Below are 15,884 nucleotides of genomic sequence, written 5' to 3'. Positions count from 1 at the left end.
GAAATCCTTCACTCTTTGAATCGCGCGCGCTCCCGCGAGGGGGTGCCAATCCAGAAAGTCATGCATCGGGTGATACAACACCGGTCCTTGTATATATTTCACAGCGAGTACAAGAGTTACCTTCGTTTTCTAAAACTGGTTGTTCCCATCCTTGATTGTGATTGGCTATATCGCGTTCCATGCCGTTGTAAAATCCAGCATAACCTCACAGGTTGTCCTCATAACATTCTTTAACACTCCATATTACCCATCTCAATTAAGGAGGCTGATACTGTTTCGACATTTAAAACTAGATTAAAAACGTTCTTGTTTAGTCAATTCTATGACTGTTAAAAGGAAGTATGTGTGTACTTTCTATGTAAACCTGGGGTGTGTGCTTGCCTATGTGTGTATCACATGTCACTTTTAAACTGTAATTATAGCTTATGTTCACATTGCCCATCTAGATGTTACAAATAAAGTAAACCTGTTACTGTATATTGTTACTATTATAGTTGTTATTACTAGTTGGAGACAACGGGGGACTGGTTGTTTTCATCCTTATTCGTATAAGTATAACCTATTTTAGAGTTCTTTCCCCTGGAACAGATTTCATGTTCCAACCGAGGGGGGCTGTCGCTGTTTTGGTGTGTGGGGCTGCATCAAATACCCTTTTTTACGGTGGCCCTGAAGTGCAAATGACACCCCCTAATATGAGTACGTCCCCCAAATGAAAATACTCCCCCCCAATACGAGTCAACTCCCCCCAAATCGGATAACTTGTTCACCTCCCCCCAAAAATGAAAATACTCCCCCCCAATACGAGTCAACTCCCCCCAAATCGGATGACTTGTTCACCTCCCCCCAATACAAAAACGCGCTCCCCCCCCCAATACGAGTCAACTCCCCCCAAATCGGATGACTTGTTCACCTCCCCCCAATACAAAAACGCGCTCCCCCAAATAGAAAACGACATTACATTAACTCAAAAACACATTACATTAACTCTGAACGGAAAGGGTAGGTACTACACTTTAGCGCTGATTGGATGCAGTAGGCTAACTAACAAGACATAAGAAATTGATCGACAGAAGTACAAAATGCAATAGCCTGGCAGAGTTAAGTGCAACAGAACATTTGTTTGGCTATCGAAGAATGTAGCAAATAGTAGGCTTCTTAGGCAAAAGTATTTCGAGTTAAATGTAAAAATCGATAGCCAAACAACTATCCTGGTCGTTACTCTGTCATTGTGGCATTTCATTCTTTTGTAGTGGACTATTAGTTTTTTCTTCTGAAAAGTCCTGATTCCTTCAACTGCGTTTTTAGCGTGCGCATAGGATAGGCTACTTATATTGTGAAACGTTAACAGCAGATCTAAGATTATTTAATAGGAATTACCCTGATTAAAATAAAGAGTAGTGTAATGACTCTGAATTGTAAACATTAATGTTTCCTCTTTCCTTCAAATCAAAACGATTAATTTCATGATAATGACAGAGTTACGTGGACTAGTTGTTTGGCTATCGATGTTTACGTTTAACACGCAATTTATGCTTTTGCATACATAGCCTATGCTACATGCTTCGATACCCAAATAAATGTCCTGGTGCACGTAACTCTGTCAGGCTGTTGCATTTTGTACTTCTGTCAATCAATTTCTTATTTCTTGTCAGTTAGCCTACTGCATCCAATCAGCGCTAAAGTGTAGTACCTACCCTTTCCGTTCAGAGTTAATGTAATGTGTTTTTGAGTTAATGTAATGTCGTTTTTCATTTGGGGGAGCGCGTTTTTGTATTGGGGGGAGGTGAACAAGTCATCCGATTTGGGGGGAGTTGACTCGTACTGGGGGGGGGGCGCGTTTTTGTATTGGGTGGAGGTGAACAAGTCATCCGATTTGGGGGGAGTTGACTTGTATTGGGGGGAAGTATTTTCATTTTTGGGGGGAGGTGAACAAGTCATCCGATTTGGGGGGAGTTGACTCGTATTGGGGGGGAGTATTTTCATTTGGGGGATGTACTCATATTAGGGGGTGTCATTTGCACTTCAGGGCCACCGTACTTTTTAGCTCTGTTAAATTGCTGCACTAGTCCACACTTGACCGGTGGGGATCTCATTCTATCATGACTGTAACTGTTAGCTGCTCCTGGCGTTCTCTAATCCCTGCTCTCCTCTCTCTGTCCCCCCCCCCCCCACACACATTCCCTGTGGTGTGGGGGGTTGGAGCTGTCAGGACCTGCTTGGTCGTCGGTCTGCCAACGTTGGACCAGGTCGTCACCCGGAATCCAGTCTCCATGACGGCCAACAGCAATGGATTTTGGTGTTTCAAAACCCATTGACATTGTATGACTATGTTTAGCCTGTGTTCTGCTCCTCTCTCCTACCAACCGTCTCTGGAGGAGGGGATCCCTCTCTGAATTGCTCCTTCCAAGGTTTCTTCCATTTTTTCTCCTGTTGGGAGTTTTTCTGGGAGTTTTTCCTTGTCTTCCTTGAGGGTTTAGGTTGGTTGAGGGGCAGTTCTATGGGCGCATGTGAAGCCCTCTGTGACATGCTTGCGTGTAAAAAGGGCTATACAAATACATTTGATTTGATTTGACTGCGCATCGAATATTTCAAATGGAAAAAGACGGCAAAGGTGTCCATCTGGCTGTAGCGTGGCAACGATTTATGTAGGAACTATACTTTGTAGTAGCGGAAGAATGACGGGTTATTATTAAACTATTTTGTTTCTAATTGTTTTTATTGATGAAACCATATCAAATATTTGTAGTAACAGTTTTAGAAAAGCACTCCACTTCGCGTCGTGCCTAACAATTCCCCTTACCTGTTCTAAAATCAGCGTAAACCACGGCCTCTTGGGGCTTATTGCTTAAACTTACTAGCAGCTCTCAAGTGTATTTGTTGTTGGTCTTCCTGTCACCAGAGGGCAGCGCTGAGCTGTGCTGGAGTTAGATACTGCTGGCAGCTGTGCTGCATCCCTCTCCAGCTGCATCATCACTCCACCCTCCCTCTCAACACTGTTTATAGAGCTGATACTTATACCAACCACCCTCTCCTCATTCTCCCTGTAACAGGCTTTGAGTCTGTTCCTACACACACACACACTCTCGAACACACACACTCTCAAACACACACACAGTGCATAGCAGTACAGGACTTACCACACACACAAACACACATCAGCAGTAACAGCAGTGCTGTCAGCAGACTGCAGCTCTTTATCTTCCTCGGTTACGCTCCCCTTGTCTCCCCTGGCAACCCGCCTCTTCGCCTGTGTGAAGGTGTCTTCTGGGTAATTATAACACAGCTCCTCTCTGATTGGCTGCACAGTCCATGCGGTTGGCTATGTTGCATATATCAGGGCTTTGTGTTCGGGCCGACTCGGCCGGTTTGAGACCGTGCCATCACAATGAGGATGTTTGTGTCTCATCATGTAGCCCTGACTGCAGTCTGCATCATGTAGCCCTGACTGCAGTCTGTGTCATGTAGCTCTGACTGCAGTCTGTGTGGCATCATGTAGCGCTGACTGCAGTCTGTGTGGCATCATGTAGCGCTGACTGCAGTCTGTGTGGCATCATGTAGCCCTGACTGCAGTCTGTGTGGCATCATGTAGCCCTGACTGCAGTCTGCATCATGTAGCCCTGACTGCAGTCTGTGTGGCATCATGTAGCCCTGACTGCAGTCTGTGTGGCATCATGTAGCCCTGACTGCAGTCTGTGTGGCATCATGTAGCCCTGACTGCAGTCTGTGTGGCATCATGTAGCGCTGACTGCAGTCTCTGTGGCATCATGTAGCCCTGACTGCAGTCTGTGTGGCATCATGTAGCCCTGACTGCAGTCTGTGTGGCATCATGTAGCCCTGACTGCAGTCTGCATCATGTAGCTCTGACTGCAGTCTGTGTGGCATCATGTAGCGCTGACTGCAGTCTGTGTGGCATCATGTAGCCCTGACTGCAGTCTGTGTGGCATCATGTAGCCCTGACTGCAGTCTGTGTGGCATCATGTAGCCCTGACTGCAGTCTGCATCATGTAGCCCTGACTGCAGTCTGTGTGGCATCATGTAGCCCTGACTGCAGTCTGTGTGGCATCATGTAGCCCTGACTGCAGTCTGCATCATGTAGCCCTGACTGCAGTCTGTGTGGCATCATGTAGCCCTGACTGCAGTCTGCATCATGTAGCCCTGACTGCAGTCTGCATCATGTAGCCCTGACTGCAGTCTGTTTGGCATCATGTAGCCCTGACTGCAGTCTGTGTGGCATCATGTAGCCCTGACAGCAGTCTGCATCATGTAGCCCTGACTGCAGTCTGTGTGGCATCATGTAGCCCTGACTGCAGTCTGCATCATGTAGCCCTGACTGCAGTCTGCATCATGTAGCCCTGACTGCAGTCTGTGTGGAAGACAGTGGCTTCATGTTCACAAACATCCCCACTGGTCTCCCTTGTCTAAACGAGTAAAAACGCTGCTATGAGTAAACCATGTACAAATACACAAAGGAACACACACACACCCTCAGGAACACACACACCCTCAGGAACACACACCCTCAGGAACACACCCTCAGGAACACACGCACACACAGGAGCACACACACACCCTCAGGAACACACACACCCTAAGGAACACACACCCTCAGGAACACACACACACCCTCAGGAACACACACACACCCTCAGGAACACACACACACCCTCAGGAACACACACACACCCTCAGGAACACATTGTGGCCACAGAGGAGCTTCACTCTCTGGTTTTTATTGATCCGCTACATTCTGTGTCTGTCTGGGCTGGACACACCAGCAACAACTAGAATAATAATAATAATAACATTAATAATAATGATAGTAATAATAATAATAATAATAATAACATTAATAATAATGATAGTAATAATAATAATAAAAGCAGCATCCTGTCTTACGTGATCAGTCATCATCATCCGCATCATCCCCTCCTCTGAAGGGTGGATGTCCTGAGCTCAGCATGATAAACTACCTCAGTCATCATCATCCCCTCCTCTGAAGGGTGGATGTCCTGAGCTCAGCATGATAAACTACCTCAGTCATCATCATCCCCTCCTCTGAAGGGTGGATGTCCTGAGCTCAGCATGATAAACTACCTCAGTCATCATCATCCCCTCCTCTGAAGGGTGGATGTCCTGAGCTCAGCATGATAAACTACCTCAGTCTTATCATCACCCTCAGGACAAACTTACATTAACAGAGAAACTACAAATTCTGATTCAAAAAAGTGACTCAAGCTATTTTAAGGAAAAATACGGATTGATGTGAGTGTGTTTGCATACTACGTTGGAGTGTGTGTGCGTGAGTGCAGACTAAGTTGATGTGTGTGTGTTTATGTACTACATTGGTGTGTGTGCATGTGTGTTGCATACTATGTTAGTGTGTGTGTTCTGTTAGTGTGTGTGTGTGTGTGTGTGTTACGTTAGTGTGTGTGTGGGTCTCCAGTGTTCCCATCATATGAGGGTCCTGACCACATCAGGAAGCTGCTGTCTGTGTGGTACAACTAGACCAGGACTAGACCAGGACTAGACCAGGACTAGACCAGGACTAGACCAGGACTAGACCAGGACTAGACCAGTAGACAGCCCACTCCATGGTTCTGTCTGCTGTGACGGGTCCCCGGGGAAGCTGGTATGGTTACCATGGTGACAGATGATGTGGTTACCATGGTGAAAGGCCTCCAGGGTATGAGTGTGCTTCTCTGGTTGCAGTTGAGTCCAGCCAGCAGGGGAGCTAGTGTCCTCACCCAGCCTGGGACGCTGGGACTGTCAATCATCCATGAGGAAAGAGAGTGAGGGAGGGGCCAGAGGGCCTCGTTCAGGAGGTAGTCTTTGAGGGCCTTGGGTGGAGGGAGGAAAGGAGAGCGTAGGTGAGGGGAGGAGGAGGTTACTGGTACTGCAGGTAGTCCCTGAGTGCGGGAGGCAGGGGGAGGGAGGGGATGGTGTGCAGACGGTCTCTACCCAGAGCCAGACGCGCTGCTCTCCTGCACAGCTCTGCCAGGGGGAGGGGCTCCGCTGGGGGCAGAAGGAGGGCAAAGGTTAGTGTGTGATGTCATCAGAGCAGGGTTAGGGCTGCTTTGGTGTGAAAACACAAGTCTACTGTTCGCTTCTCAGCTTTTACTGGGTTAGACATGACAAACCAATCAGAGACAGACAGAGAGGTCACATATTAATCACATATTAATATATGACCAGTCTTCCAGCTAGGCCACTCTCTCTCTCTCTCTCCATTTCTCTCCTGTTAAAACACATAAATGACCTTTAAAGGACTAGGTGGGGAGGTAGGGTCTGGACCAGGTGGAGAGGTAGGGGGAGGTAGGGTCTGGACCAGGTGGGGAGGTAGGGGGAGGTAGGGTCTGGACCAGGTGGGGAGGTAGGGGGAGGTAGGGTCTGGACCAGGTGGAGAGGTAGGGGGAGGTAGGGTCTGGACCAGTTGGGGAGGTAGGGGGAGGAGGAGGAGGGGGGGGGGAAGAGGAGGAGAGGGAGAGGCAGGCTGGAGCAGACAGCTTGTCTGACAGCTTAGGGCTCGACATTAAGGCTTGTCCGCTTGTCTGGGACAAGTGGATTTTTTTTGTGGGGCAAGTGGAAAATACATTTACTTGCCCCACTGGACAAGTTAAAACTCAAACAAAATAAAATGCCATGTTACTTCACGTTATGTTCCACTCATTACGTCTATTTGACCGATTTTATTTGAACGAATTCTGCATTAGCAAAACACCAAAAAGTGGCTTCTTCCCAGGATCTCTACTGACCGTGCAGCTAATTTAATGCTCAACACTTGAACAGGGGCTTATTATTTAAAAGAGGAATTATTTACTGTGTCGTCTCAGTTACACTATAAGGGCTTTGAAATACTGTGACTTGCTCGAGTAGGCAAATGGCTAGTAGAACATTACATTTCATAATAATTTCATGGGTTAGGGAGTGTGGAGGGTTAGAGTGTGGAGGGTTAGGGGTTAGGGAGTGTGGAGGGTTAGGGAGTGTGGAAGGTCAGAGAGTGTGGAGGGTTAGGGGTTAGAGAGTGTGGAGGGTTAGAGAGTGTGGAGGGTTAGGGGTTAGGGAGTGTGGAGGGTTAGGGAGTGTGGAAGGTCAGAGAGTGTGGAGGGTTAGGGGTTAGAGAGTGTGGAGGGTTAGAGAGTGTGGAGGGTTAGGGGTTAGGGAGTGTGGAGGGTTAGGGAGTGTGGAGGGTTAGAGAGTGTGGAGGGTTAGGGAGTGTGGAGGGTTAGAGAGTGTGGAGGGTTAGAGTGTGTGGAGGGTTAGGGGTTAGAGAGTGTGGAGGGTTAGAGAGTGTGGAGGGTTAGAGTGTGTGGAGGGTTAGGGGTTAGAGAGTGTGGAGGGTTAGGGAGTGTGGAGGGTTAGAGAGTGTGGAGGGTTAGAGAGTGTGGAGGGTTAGGGAGTGTGGAGGGTTAGGGGTTAGGGAGTGTGGAGGGTTAGGGAGTGTGGAGGGTTAGGGGTTAGGGAGTGTGGAGGGTTAGGGAGTGTGGAGGGTTAGGGAGTGTGGAGGGTTAGAGTGTGTGGAGGGTTAGGGAGTGTGGAGGGTTAGGGAGTGTGGAGGGTTAGAGAGTGTGGAGGGTTAGGGAGTGTGGAGGGTTAGGGGTTAGGGAGTGTGGAGGGTTAGGGAGTGTGGAGGGTTAGAGAGTGTGGAGGGTTAGGGGTTAGGGAGTGTGGAGGGTTAGAGTGTGTGGAGGGTTAGGGAGTGTGGAGGGTTAAAGAGTGTGGAGGGTTAGGGAGTGTGGAGGGTTAGGGGTTAGGGAGTGTGGAGGGTTAGGGAGTGTGGAGGGTTAGGGAGTGTGGAGGGTTAGGGGTTAGGGAGTGTGGAGGGTTAGAGAGTGTGGAGGGTTAGGGGTTAGGGAGTGTGGAGGGTTAGGGAGTGTGGAGGGTTAGAGAGTGTGGAGGGTTAGGGAGTGTGGAGGGTTAGGGAGTGTGGAGGGTTAGGGAGTGTGGAGGGTTAGGGAGTGTGGAGGGTTAGGGAGTGTGGAGGGTTAGAGAGTGTGGAGGGTTAGAGAGTGTGGAGGGTTAGGGGTTAGGGAGTGTGGCGGGTTAGGGAGTGTGGAGGGTTAGGGAGTGTGGAGGGTTAGGGGTTAGGGAGTGTGGAGGGTTAGAGAGTGTGGAGGGTTAGGGAGTGTGGAGGGTTAGAGAGTGTGGAGGGTTAGGGAGTGTGGAGGGTTAGGGAGTGTGGAGGGTTAGGGGTTAGGGAGTGTGGAGGGTTAGAGAGTGTGGAGGGTTAGGGAGTGTGGAGGGTTAGGGAGTGTGGAGGGTTAGAGAGTGTGGAGGGTTAGGGAGTGTGGAGGGTTAGGGGTTAGGGAGTGTGGAGGGTTAGGGGTTAGGGAGTGTGGAGGGTTAGGGAGTGTGGAGGGTTAGGGAGTGTGGAGGGTTAGGGGTTAGGGAGTGTGGAGGGTTAGAGTGTGTGGAGGGTTAGAGAGTGTGGAGGGTTAGGGAGTGTGGAGGGTTAGGGGTTAGGGAGTGTGGAGGGTTAGAGAGTGTGGAGGGTTAGGGGTTAGGGAGTGTGGAGGGTTAGAGAGTGTGGAGGGTTAGAGAGTGTGGAGGGTTAGAGAGTGTGGAGGGTTAGGGAGTGTGGAGGGTTAGGGGTTAGAGAGTGTGGAGGGTTAGAGAGTGTGGAGGGTTAGGGGTTAGAGAGTGTGGAGGGTTAGGGAGTGTGGAGGGTTAGGGGTTAGGGAGTGTGGAGGGTTAGAGAGTGTGGAGGGTTAGGGGTTAGGGAGTGTGGAGGGTTAGGGAGTGTGGAGGGTTAGAGAGTGTGGAGGGTTAGGGAGTGTGGAGGGTTAGGGAGTGTGGAGGGTTAGGGAGTGTGGAGGGTTAGAGAGTGTGGAGGGTTAGGGAGTGTGGAGGGTTAGGGAGTGTGGAGGGTTAGGGAGTGTGGAGGCAGATGTAATAGAAAACTACTATTATAGAAATTTCACAACACAGACACACCACAACAACTGCACCTATGACAACTCAGAGGAAAGGTGTGTCATACAGAAGACTGTACGTACTCGCACACACATGCACACACACACAAACAGACGCTCAGTTTCACTGTTCATGGAGGAAGAGAGAGATACTCAGGGAATCAGAGATAGAGACTCAGGAAGAGTCAGAGACAGACAGACTCAGGGAGAGTCAGAGAGAGAGAGACTCAGGCAGAATCAAGGAGAGAGAGACTCAGGCAGAATCAAGGAGAGAGAGACTCAGGCAGACTCAAGGAGAGAGAGACTCAGGCAGACTCAAGGAGAGAGAGACTCAGGCAGACTCAAGGAGAGAGAGACTCAGGCAGAATCAAGGAGAGAGAGACTCAGGCAGAATCAAGGAGAGAGAGACTCAGGCAGACTCAAGGAGAGAGAGACTCAGGCAGAATCAAGGAGAGAGAGACTCAGGCAGAATCAAGGAGAGAGAGACTCAGGGAGAGTCAAGGAAAGAGAGACTCAGGCAGACTCAAGGAGAGAGAGACTCAGGCAGAATCAAGGAGAGAGAGACTCAGGGAGAGTCAGAAAAAAAGAGAGACTCAGGGAGAGTCAGAAAGAGAGAGAGACTCAGGGAGGGTCAGAAAGAGAGAGACTCAGGAAGAGTCAGAGAGAGAGAGAGAGACTCACGGTCCAGCCCGTTGATGTAGCACATGGAGATCTCGCAGTGACCCCACACGGCGCTCACCACTGGGTACAGCTTCCTGCCCCGCAGCCCACTGAAGGCCACGCCCAGGAAGTGTCCGTCGGCCAGGAAGCTGAGAGTGCCCTCGTCCATGTCCAGCGCCACCAGCAGCGCGTCCGGAAGCGCCCAGCCCTCCTCGCCCTCCTGGGGGCGTGGGTACGACGCCAGTGAGCCCAGCGGACGGTTCTTGCTGTCGTGGCACAGCCTCCTCCTGCCCAAGTCCCACCCCCACGACTCCATGTTGCTGCCCACCAGGGCCGTGTACCCCACCGAGTGCAGCGGGGCCTCGGCCGTGGCCACGCCCACCACGGCGTGTGTGCCGCGCTGGCGTGCGGGCCAGGTCACCTTCCAAACGTGCAGGCCGCGGGTGAAGCCCACGCGGCCCCGGATGGCGTCGGTGCTCTGGGCCACCGGGTGGCGGTGCAGCGTGAGGGGGTCGTCCTCCTTCAGGAACACGTTGAGCGAGCGGTCGTCAGGGTTCCAGGCGTGGAGCAGCTGCACCTCGGGCCCTGCCGGGGGCATGTCCAATAGGAGGTCGAGGCGGGCGGGGCGTGAGGAGTCTGGGCCAATCAGAGGAGTAGGGGGACGGTGGCATTGAGCGGAGGGGTGGTAAGAGGGGGGGCAGGCCTCGCCTCGACCCTCCACCGGCTTCAGGCCCCCGGAGACCTTCTGACCCATGCTGGGGGGGGGAGGGGAAGAGAGGGGGATGGGGGAGGAGAGGGGGGGAGAGGGGGGGGGGGTTGGTGTGGGGTGGTGCTCTTCTACAGCCTATGCTACCTCATCAATGTGGGTTTGGAGAGAGACTTCCTGTGCCACAGGAAGTGAGCCGAGCCAACGTAGGATGTAGTCTCCGTCTCATGCCAGACAGTCCTGAAGAGAGAGGCGAGACAGGGAAGGAGAGAAGAGAGGAGACAGGAAGTGACAGCATCTTGTTAGCATAATGGAAAGTTAACAAGCTCATCTGATGACCAAGCCTGAATAAACCACAAAATATTTAGCATACAGTAAAAAGCTGAGTGTGTAAAATCTACAGCTGGAGTGAGTGAGTGAGCAGGCAGACAGGCAGACAGGCAGACAGACAGGCAGACAGACAGACAGAAGATTATGAAGATAGGCTAGAAAGCAGCAAGCTAAAAATATAGTAACACAAGCAGCAGTTCCTTACTCACACACAACCACAGGTGCACACACGCACACACACACACAGGATGACATGATGCTGGCGAGGAAACGGGGACCAGACGGCTAGACGGATGACCCACACTCTTCCCTCTCCCCCTCCCTCCCCCACACAACACACACACAGGCACTGTAGGGTCACACACACAACACACACACAGGCACTGTAGGGTCACACACACAACACACACACAGGCACTGTAGGGTCACACACACAACACACACACAGGCACTGTAGGGTCACACACACAACACACACACAGGCACTGTAGGGTCACACACACAACACACACACAGGCACTGTAGGGTCACACACACAACACACACACAGGCACTGTAGGGTCACACACACAACACACACACAGGCACTGTAGGGTCACACACACAACACACACACAGGCACTGTAGGGTCACACACACAACACACACACAGGCACTGTAGGGTCACACACACAACACACACACAGGCACTGTAGGGTCACACACACAACACACACACAGGCACTGTAGGGTCACACACACAACACACACACAGGCACTGTAGGGTCACACACACAACACACACACAGGCACTGTAGGGTCACACACACAACACACACACAGGCACTGTAGGGTCACACACACAACACACACACAGGCACTGTAGGGTCACACACACAACACACACACAGGCACTGTAGGGTCACACACACAACACACACACAGGCACTGTAGGGTCACACACACAACACACACACAGGCACTGTAGGGTCACACACACAACACACACACAGGCAGGCAGGTGCAGTGGCGGATCTAAGGGGTGGCAAGGGGGGGGCAGCTGCCACCCCAATAAAAAATACTGCCACCCCAATCTTCCCATAAAAAAATATTATTTATACATTACAGAACATTTCAATAAATAATATTAATGTTACTGTTTAATTTAAACTACAATGTTATAGCCTAATCATTGACCATAGGAAGTACTTTACCCCCCTACTTTGGGTTTTGATTCACCTCCAGGAGGCCACCCAACAACTTCCTTCTGCCACCCCCCTGGGCAGGTGGGATAGCGCCGCTATTGAATGGAAGGTTCTGGTAAAGTGACATCACTTGTCACAATTTTGTCTAGAGTCAATATTGGTGTGTGTGCATGTATACAGTGTGTGTATGTGTGAGTGAATGAGTGTATCCACAACTCCGGATGGCTCCACTACATCCCAAGCTCCGCCCACTAGCACATGTGGGCGGAGCTGAATATTATGGAATGGCGTCACAGGGGCATAGACTTCTGACCTTTGTTGTCACGGTAACCGTTGCATGGAAACCTCTCCTATGGTGCGACAATATAGAGTCACCATCTGCTGTTTACCCTCTCCCTCTCCCTCTCCCTCTCCCTCTCCCTCTCCCTCTCCCCCTCTCCCTCTCCCTCTCCCTCTCCCCCTCTCTCTCTCTCTCTCTCTCTCTCTCTCTCTCTCGTCTCTCTCTCTCTCTCTCTCTCTCTCTCTCTCTCTCTTCTCTCTCTCTCTCTTCCCTCTCTCTCTCTCTCTCTCTCTCTCTCTCTCTCTCTCTCTCTCTCTCTCTCTCTCTCTCTCTCTCTCTCTCTCTCTCTCTCTCTCTCTCTCTCTCTTCCCCTCTCCATCTCTCCCTCTGTCCTTTGCTCCATCCATCGTTCCACTCTCACCTTCTGTCTCCATCCCTCCTTCTCTGTCTCCATCCCTCCTTCTCTGTCTCCATCCCTCCTTCTCTGTCTCCATCCCTCCTTCTCTGTCTCTCCATCCCTCCTTCTCTCTCTCCATCCCTCTCTCCATCTATCTGTCTACTCTTACGAGGGTGGAGGTCTTGGGCTGAGTTGAATGGTTTCTTAGGGGCTGGATTTGAAATAGATGTAACATTTTACTCACTAATTTTCCCTTACTCTCGTGCCTGATAAGGACCAGGGATACTACGAGGCAGTCTAAACAAATTCTCACTGAAGGATAAGTCCTTAAAAGGTGTGTGTGTGTGTTACAGTGCAGACTATACACTGTCTGTTAGTCTAAACAGCCCCATGTCTACCTAGCAGAGAATACGGGCCGGTTTAAGAACCAGACTAGACTAGTCTAGACCAGACCAGAGAGAGAGGGAGAAGGGGGGTGAACAAGAGAGAGGGAGGGAGAGAGAGGTAGAGGGACAAAGAGGGAGATCGGAAGAAATGTAGAAGCTTTCTACATTTTCTAATGTAGAAAGCTGATCCTCTGATCTCATCAAGCAGGGTTACCGACGGCAACCAGGATGAGCAGCTGACAGACACGCCCACTCCCCTCTTACCTTAGAACCCCCCCACATACACCTTCTCTTACACACACACACACCCTTCTCTTACACACACACGCCTTCTCTTACACACACACACCTTCTCTTACACACACACCTTCTCTTACACACACACCTTCTCTTACACACACACACCTTCTCTTACACACACACCTTCTCTTACACACACACACCTTCTCTTACACACACACACACACACTCTTTCACACACATACAAGTATGGTGATGGGAGGCCGTTACCTGCTAGCTGCTATGACAACCTCATCTCCACCCAGGTTAGGGTCAGGGGTTAGGGGTCAGACAGGTATGAGCCTGTAACAGACGGACAGGACAGAGGGATTGAGTTGTCATGACAACCACAAGATAGAAAACTAGGAGAAAGGAGATTAGTCCAGTTGTCTGAAATCATTTTTCATTGGTGAAGGAAGACCTCTGATGTGAGTGTATATGTATGTGGTTGTGTGTGAAGGGAATTAGCAGGGTAATCCCACTGGGATTAGAGAGAGATCTGGGCCAGTGGCTCAATCTCACCCTGTTCTGTCTCCACACAGTCCTCCACACTGGAGAGAGAGAGTATGTGTGTGAGTGAGTGAAAGAGAGAGTGTGTGAGTGAAAGAGAGAGAGAGGTGTGTGTGTGTCTTCTCCAGTTTCCCTGACTCCTCCTAAATCTCTGACTAATTCAGGTTTTAGCTCAGATTCAGCCTGATCATTCACCTGGTCCAGATCCTACCTCCCCACCTGGTTCAGACCCTACCTTCCCCTATCTCCCCACCTGGACCAGACCCTACCTTCCCCTTACTCCCCACCTGGTCCAGACCCTACCTTCCCCTACCTCCACCTGGTCCAGACCCTACCTCCCCACCTAGTCCTTTAAAGGTCATTTATGTGTTTTAACAGGAGAGAAAGGGAGAGAGAGATAGGGAGAGGAGAGGGAGAGGGAGAGGGAGAGGGAGAGGGAGAGGGAGAGGGAGAGGGAGAGGGAGAGGGAGAGGGAGAGGGAGAGGGAGAGGGAGGGAGAGAGAGGGAGAGAGAGGGAGAGAGAGGGAGATTGTGGGGAGCGTCAGGAGACAGATAAATGACCCCCTGTCACCATTAACATCCATCCCTCCTCCTCCTCATTGCTTCTTCCATTCACTCTCTGCCTCCCGTCTGGCCTGTACTGTTCATCACACACACACAAACACACACAACTCCATACTCCCTTTACTGGAATTGTTAGTTACCCAAATTAAGGGGAGCTATATGTGACACCTGGACCCTCCCAAAGGACTCCCAAATCTCTCTCCCCCTCACACACACATGCAACTACCCACACAGAACCCAGCTGCTCTCTGCCTCTATGAACAATGACAGCCAGCTGTACCACCGTCTACCCCAAACCAGGACTTCCCCTCCTCTCCTCCCCTCTGCTCTCCATCCCCCCTCCTCTCCTCCCCTCTGCTCTCCATCCCCATCCCCTCCTTTCCTCCCCTCCTCCCCTCTCCATCCCTCTCCTCTCCTGTCCATCCCCCTCCTCTCCTCCCCTCTGCTCTCCATCCCCCTCCCCTCCTCCCCTCTCCTCTCCTCCCCTCTGCTCTCCATCCCCCTCCTCTCCTCCCCTCTGCTCTCCATCCCCCTCCCCTCCTCCTCCCCTCTGCTCTCCATCCCCCTCCCCTCCTCCTCTCCTCTGCTCTCCATCCCCCTCCTCCTCTCCTGTCCATCCCCCTCCTCTCCTCCCCTCTGCTCTCCATCCCCCTCCCCTCCTCCTCTCCTTTGCTCTCTATCCCCCTCCTCCCCTCTGCTCTCCTCCTCCTCTCCTCCATCCCCCCTCTCTTCCCCTCCTCTCCATCCACCTCTCCTCTACTCAACACTCACACCACCCAATACTGTACTATACATACACATCATACTGTACTCCCCCCCCACACACACACACACACACATCACCCTATACTGTACTACACACACACACACACATCACCCAATACTGTACCACACACACACACACCACATCCTGTATAACACACACACCACCCTATACTGACTGTGGACACCCACAGGCTTCATATACTGCGTGTACTTACTTATTTACTGTAAATAACTCTTCTCTCACACACACACACAGTTTGATCAAACTTCATCAAGTGTAAAACGTGACGACTGACCAGCTCAAACCGGCGGTTTGTTCGTTAAAAAATGCGTTAGAATAGAACACACGAAGGAGCAGTATGGTTGCTAAAGTGGATTCCCTTCTTAACCTGAACATAACCGCTAAATATTAGCCTAAAACAATTGTCTAAAAATCCAGAGAAATCAACTTTGTAATCCAGTCCTTTACGGCTGACCCGAGGCTGTAAGCTAGTGGAGCTCAAACAGGTATCAAGTTAAGGGAAAAACAACGACAATTTTGCCGTCTCATGTTTGAGATGACGGTTGAGAGCAGACGGGTTCTTTTCACCTCGGCTGCCGTTACTGTAGCGTACTGTAAACATTACCTCTCACCGCGGGGACGTGGACTTGGCGACACTATCAAACGTCCAGGAAATGTCTCTCCCAACCGAAACTGGCGGACCCTTCCCCGGTAATCATCCATATGCTCACAGTCCTCGAGAGCACGTTCAGTTCTTTGTTACTTTATATCAGCTCGCGCAGCTGAGGCGATGTAGCCAGCCAGTTCGTGAGCTCAGCAGGGCGCGCGCTGATTGGCGGAGTCACATGTGAGAAAGAGGTCGAGACTGGGTACACTCGTTTTGTTTCACAGCTTCGGCGTCAACAGCGTAGAG

General features: G+C 50.9%; 1 protein-coding gene across 2 annotated transcripts; it reads right to left on the bottom strand.

Annotated features, from left to right (window-relative positions):
* Nucleotides 1–4,689: 4,689 nt before the first annotated feature.
* On the bottom strand, nucleotides 4,690–15,815 carry LOC124473122 (SPRY domain-containing SOCS box protein 4-like). Of its 2 annotated transcripts, XM_047028391.1 has the most exons (4): nucleotides 15,597–15,815; nucleotides 13,363–13,434; nucleotides 9,591–10,515; nucleotides 4,690–6,012 (listed from the first exon to the last, which is right to left on the bottom strand). In XM_047028391.1, the coding sequence occupies exons 3-4, from the start codon at nucleotides 10,321–10,323 to the stop codon at nucleotides 5,885–5,887; spliced, it is 861 nt and encodes a 286-aa protein (XP_046884347.1). In that variant the 5' UTR covers nucleotides 10,324–10,515; nucleotides 13,363–13,434; nucleotides 15,597–15,815; the 3' UTR covers nucleotides 4,690–5,884. The 2 variants fall into 2 exon arrangements, with proteins under 2 accessions (XP_046884347.1, XP_046884349.1); XM_047028393.1 differs by lacking the exon at nucleotides 13,363–13,434.
* Nucleotides 15,816–15,884: the final 69 nt, after the last annotated feature.

The sequence above is a fragment of the Hypomesus transpacificus genome, chromosome 10, assembly GCF_021917145.1.
Source record: "Hypomesus transpacificus isolate Combined female chromosome 10, fHypTra1, whole genome shotgun sequence".
Lineage (NCBI taxonomy): Eukaryota > Metazoa > Chordata > Actinopteri > Osmeriformes > Osmeridae > Hypomesus > Hypomesus transpacificus.
The sequence above is the reverse complement of the archived record's forward strand: the minus strand, read 5'-3'. Positions and strand labels throughout refer to the sequence as shown.

What these genes read in the sequence shown, in the direction of transcription:
- LOC124473122 (XM_047028391.1), bottom strand. Translation starts at nt 10,323, where the DNA reads ATGGGTCAGAAGGTCTCCGGGGGCCTGAAGCCGGTGGAGGGTCGAGGC. An exon ending in CTACATCAACGGGCTGGACC is followed by an intron (nt 6,013 to 9,590) that starts GTGAGTCTCTCT and finishes TTCTGCCCCCAG; the next exon opens with CGGAGCCCCTCCCCCTGGCA.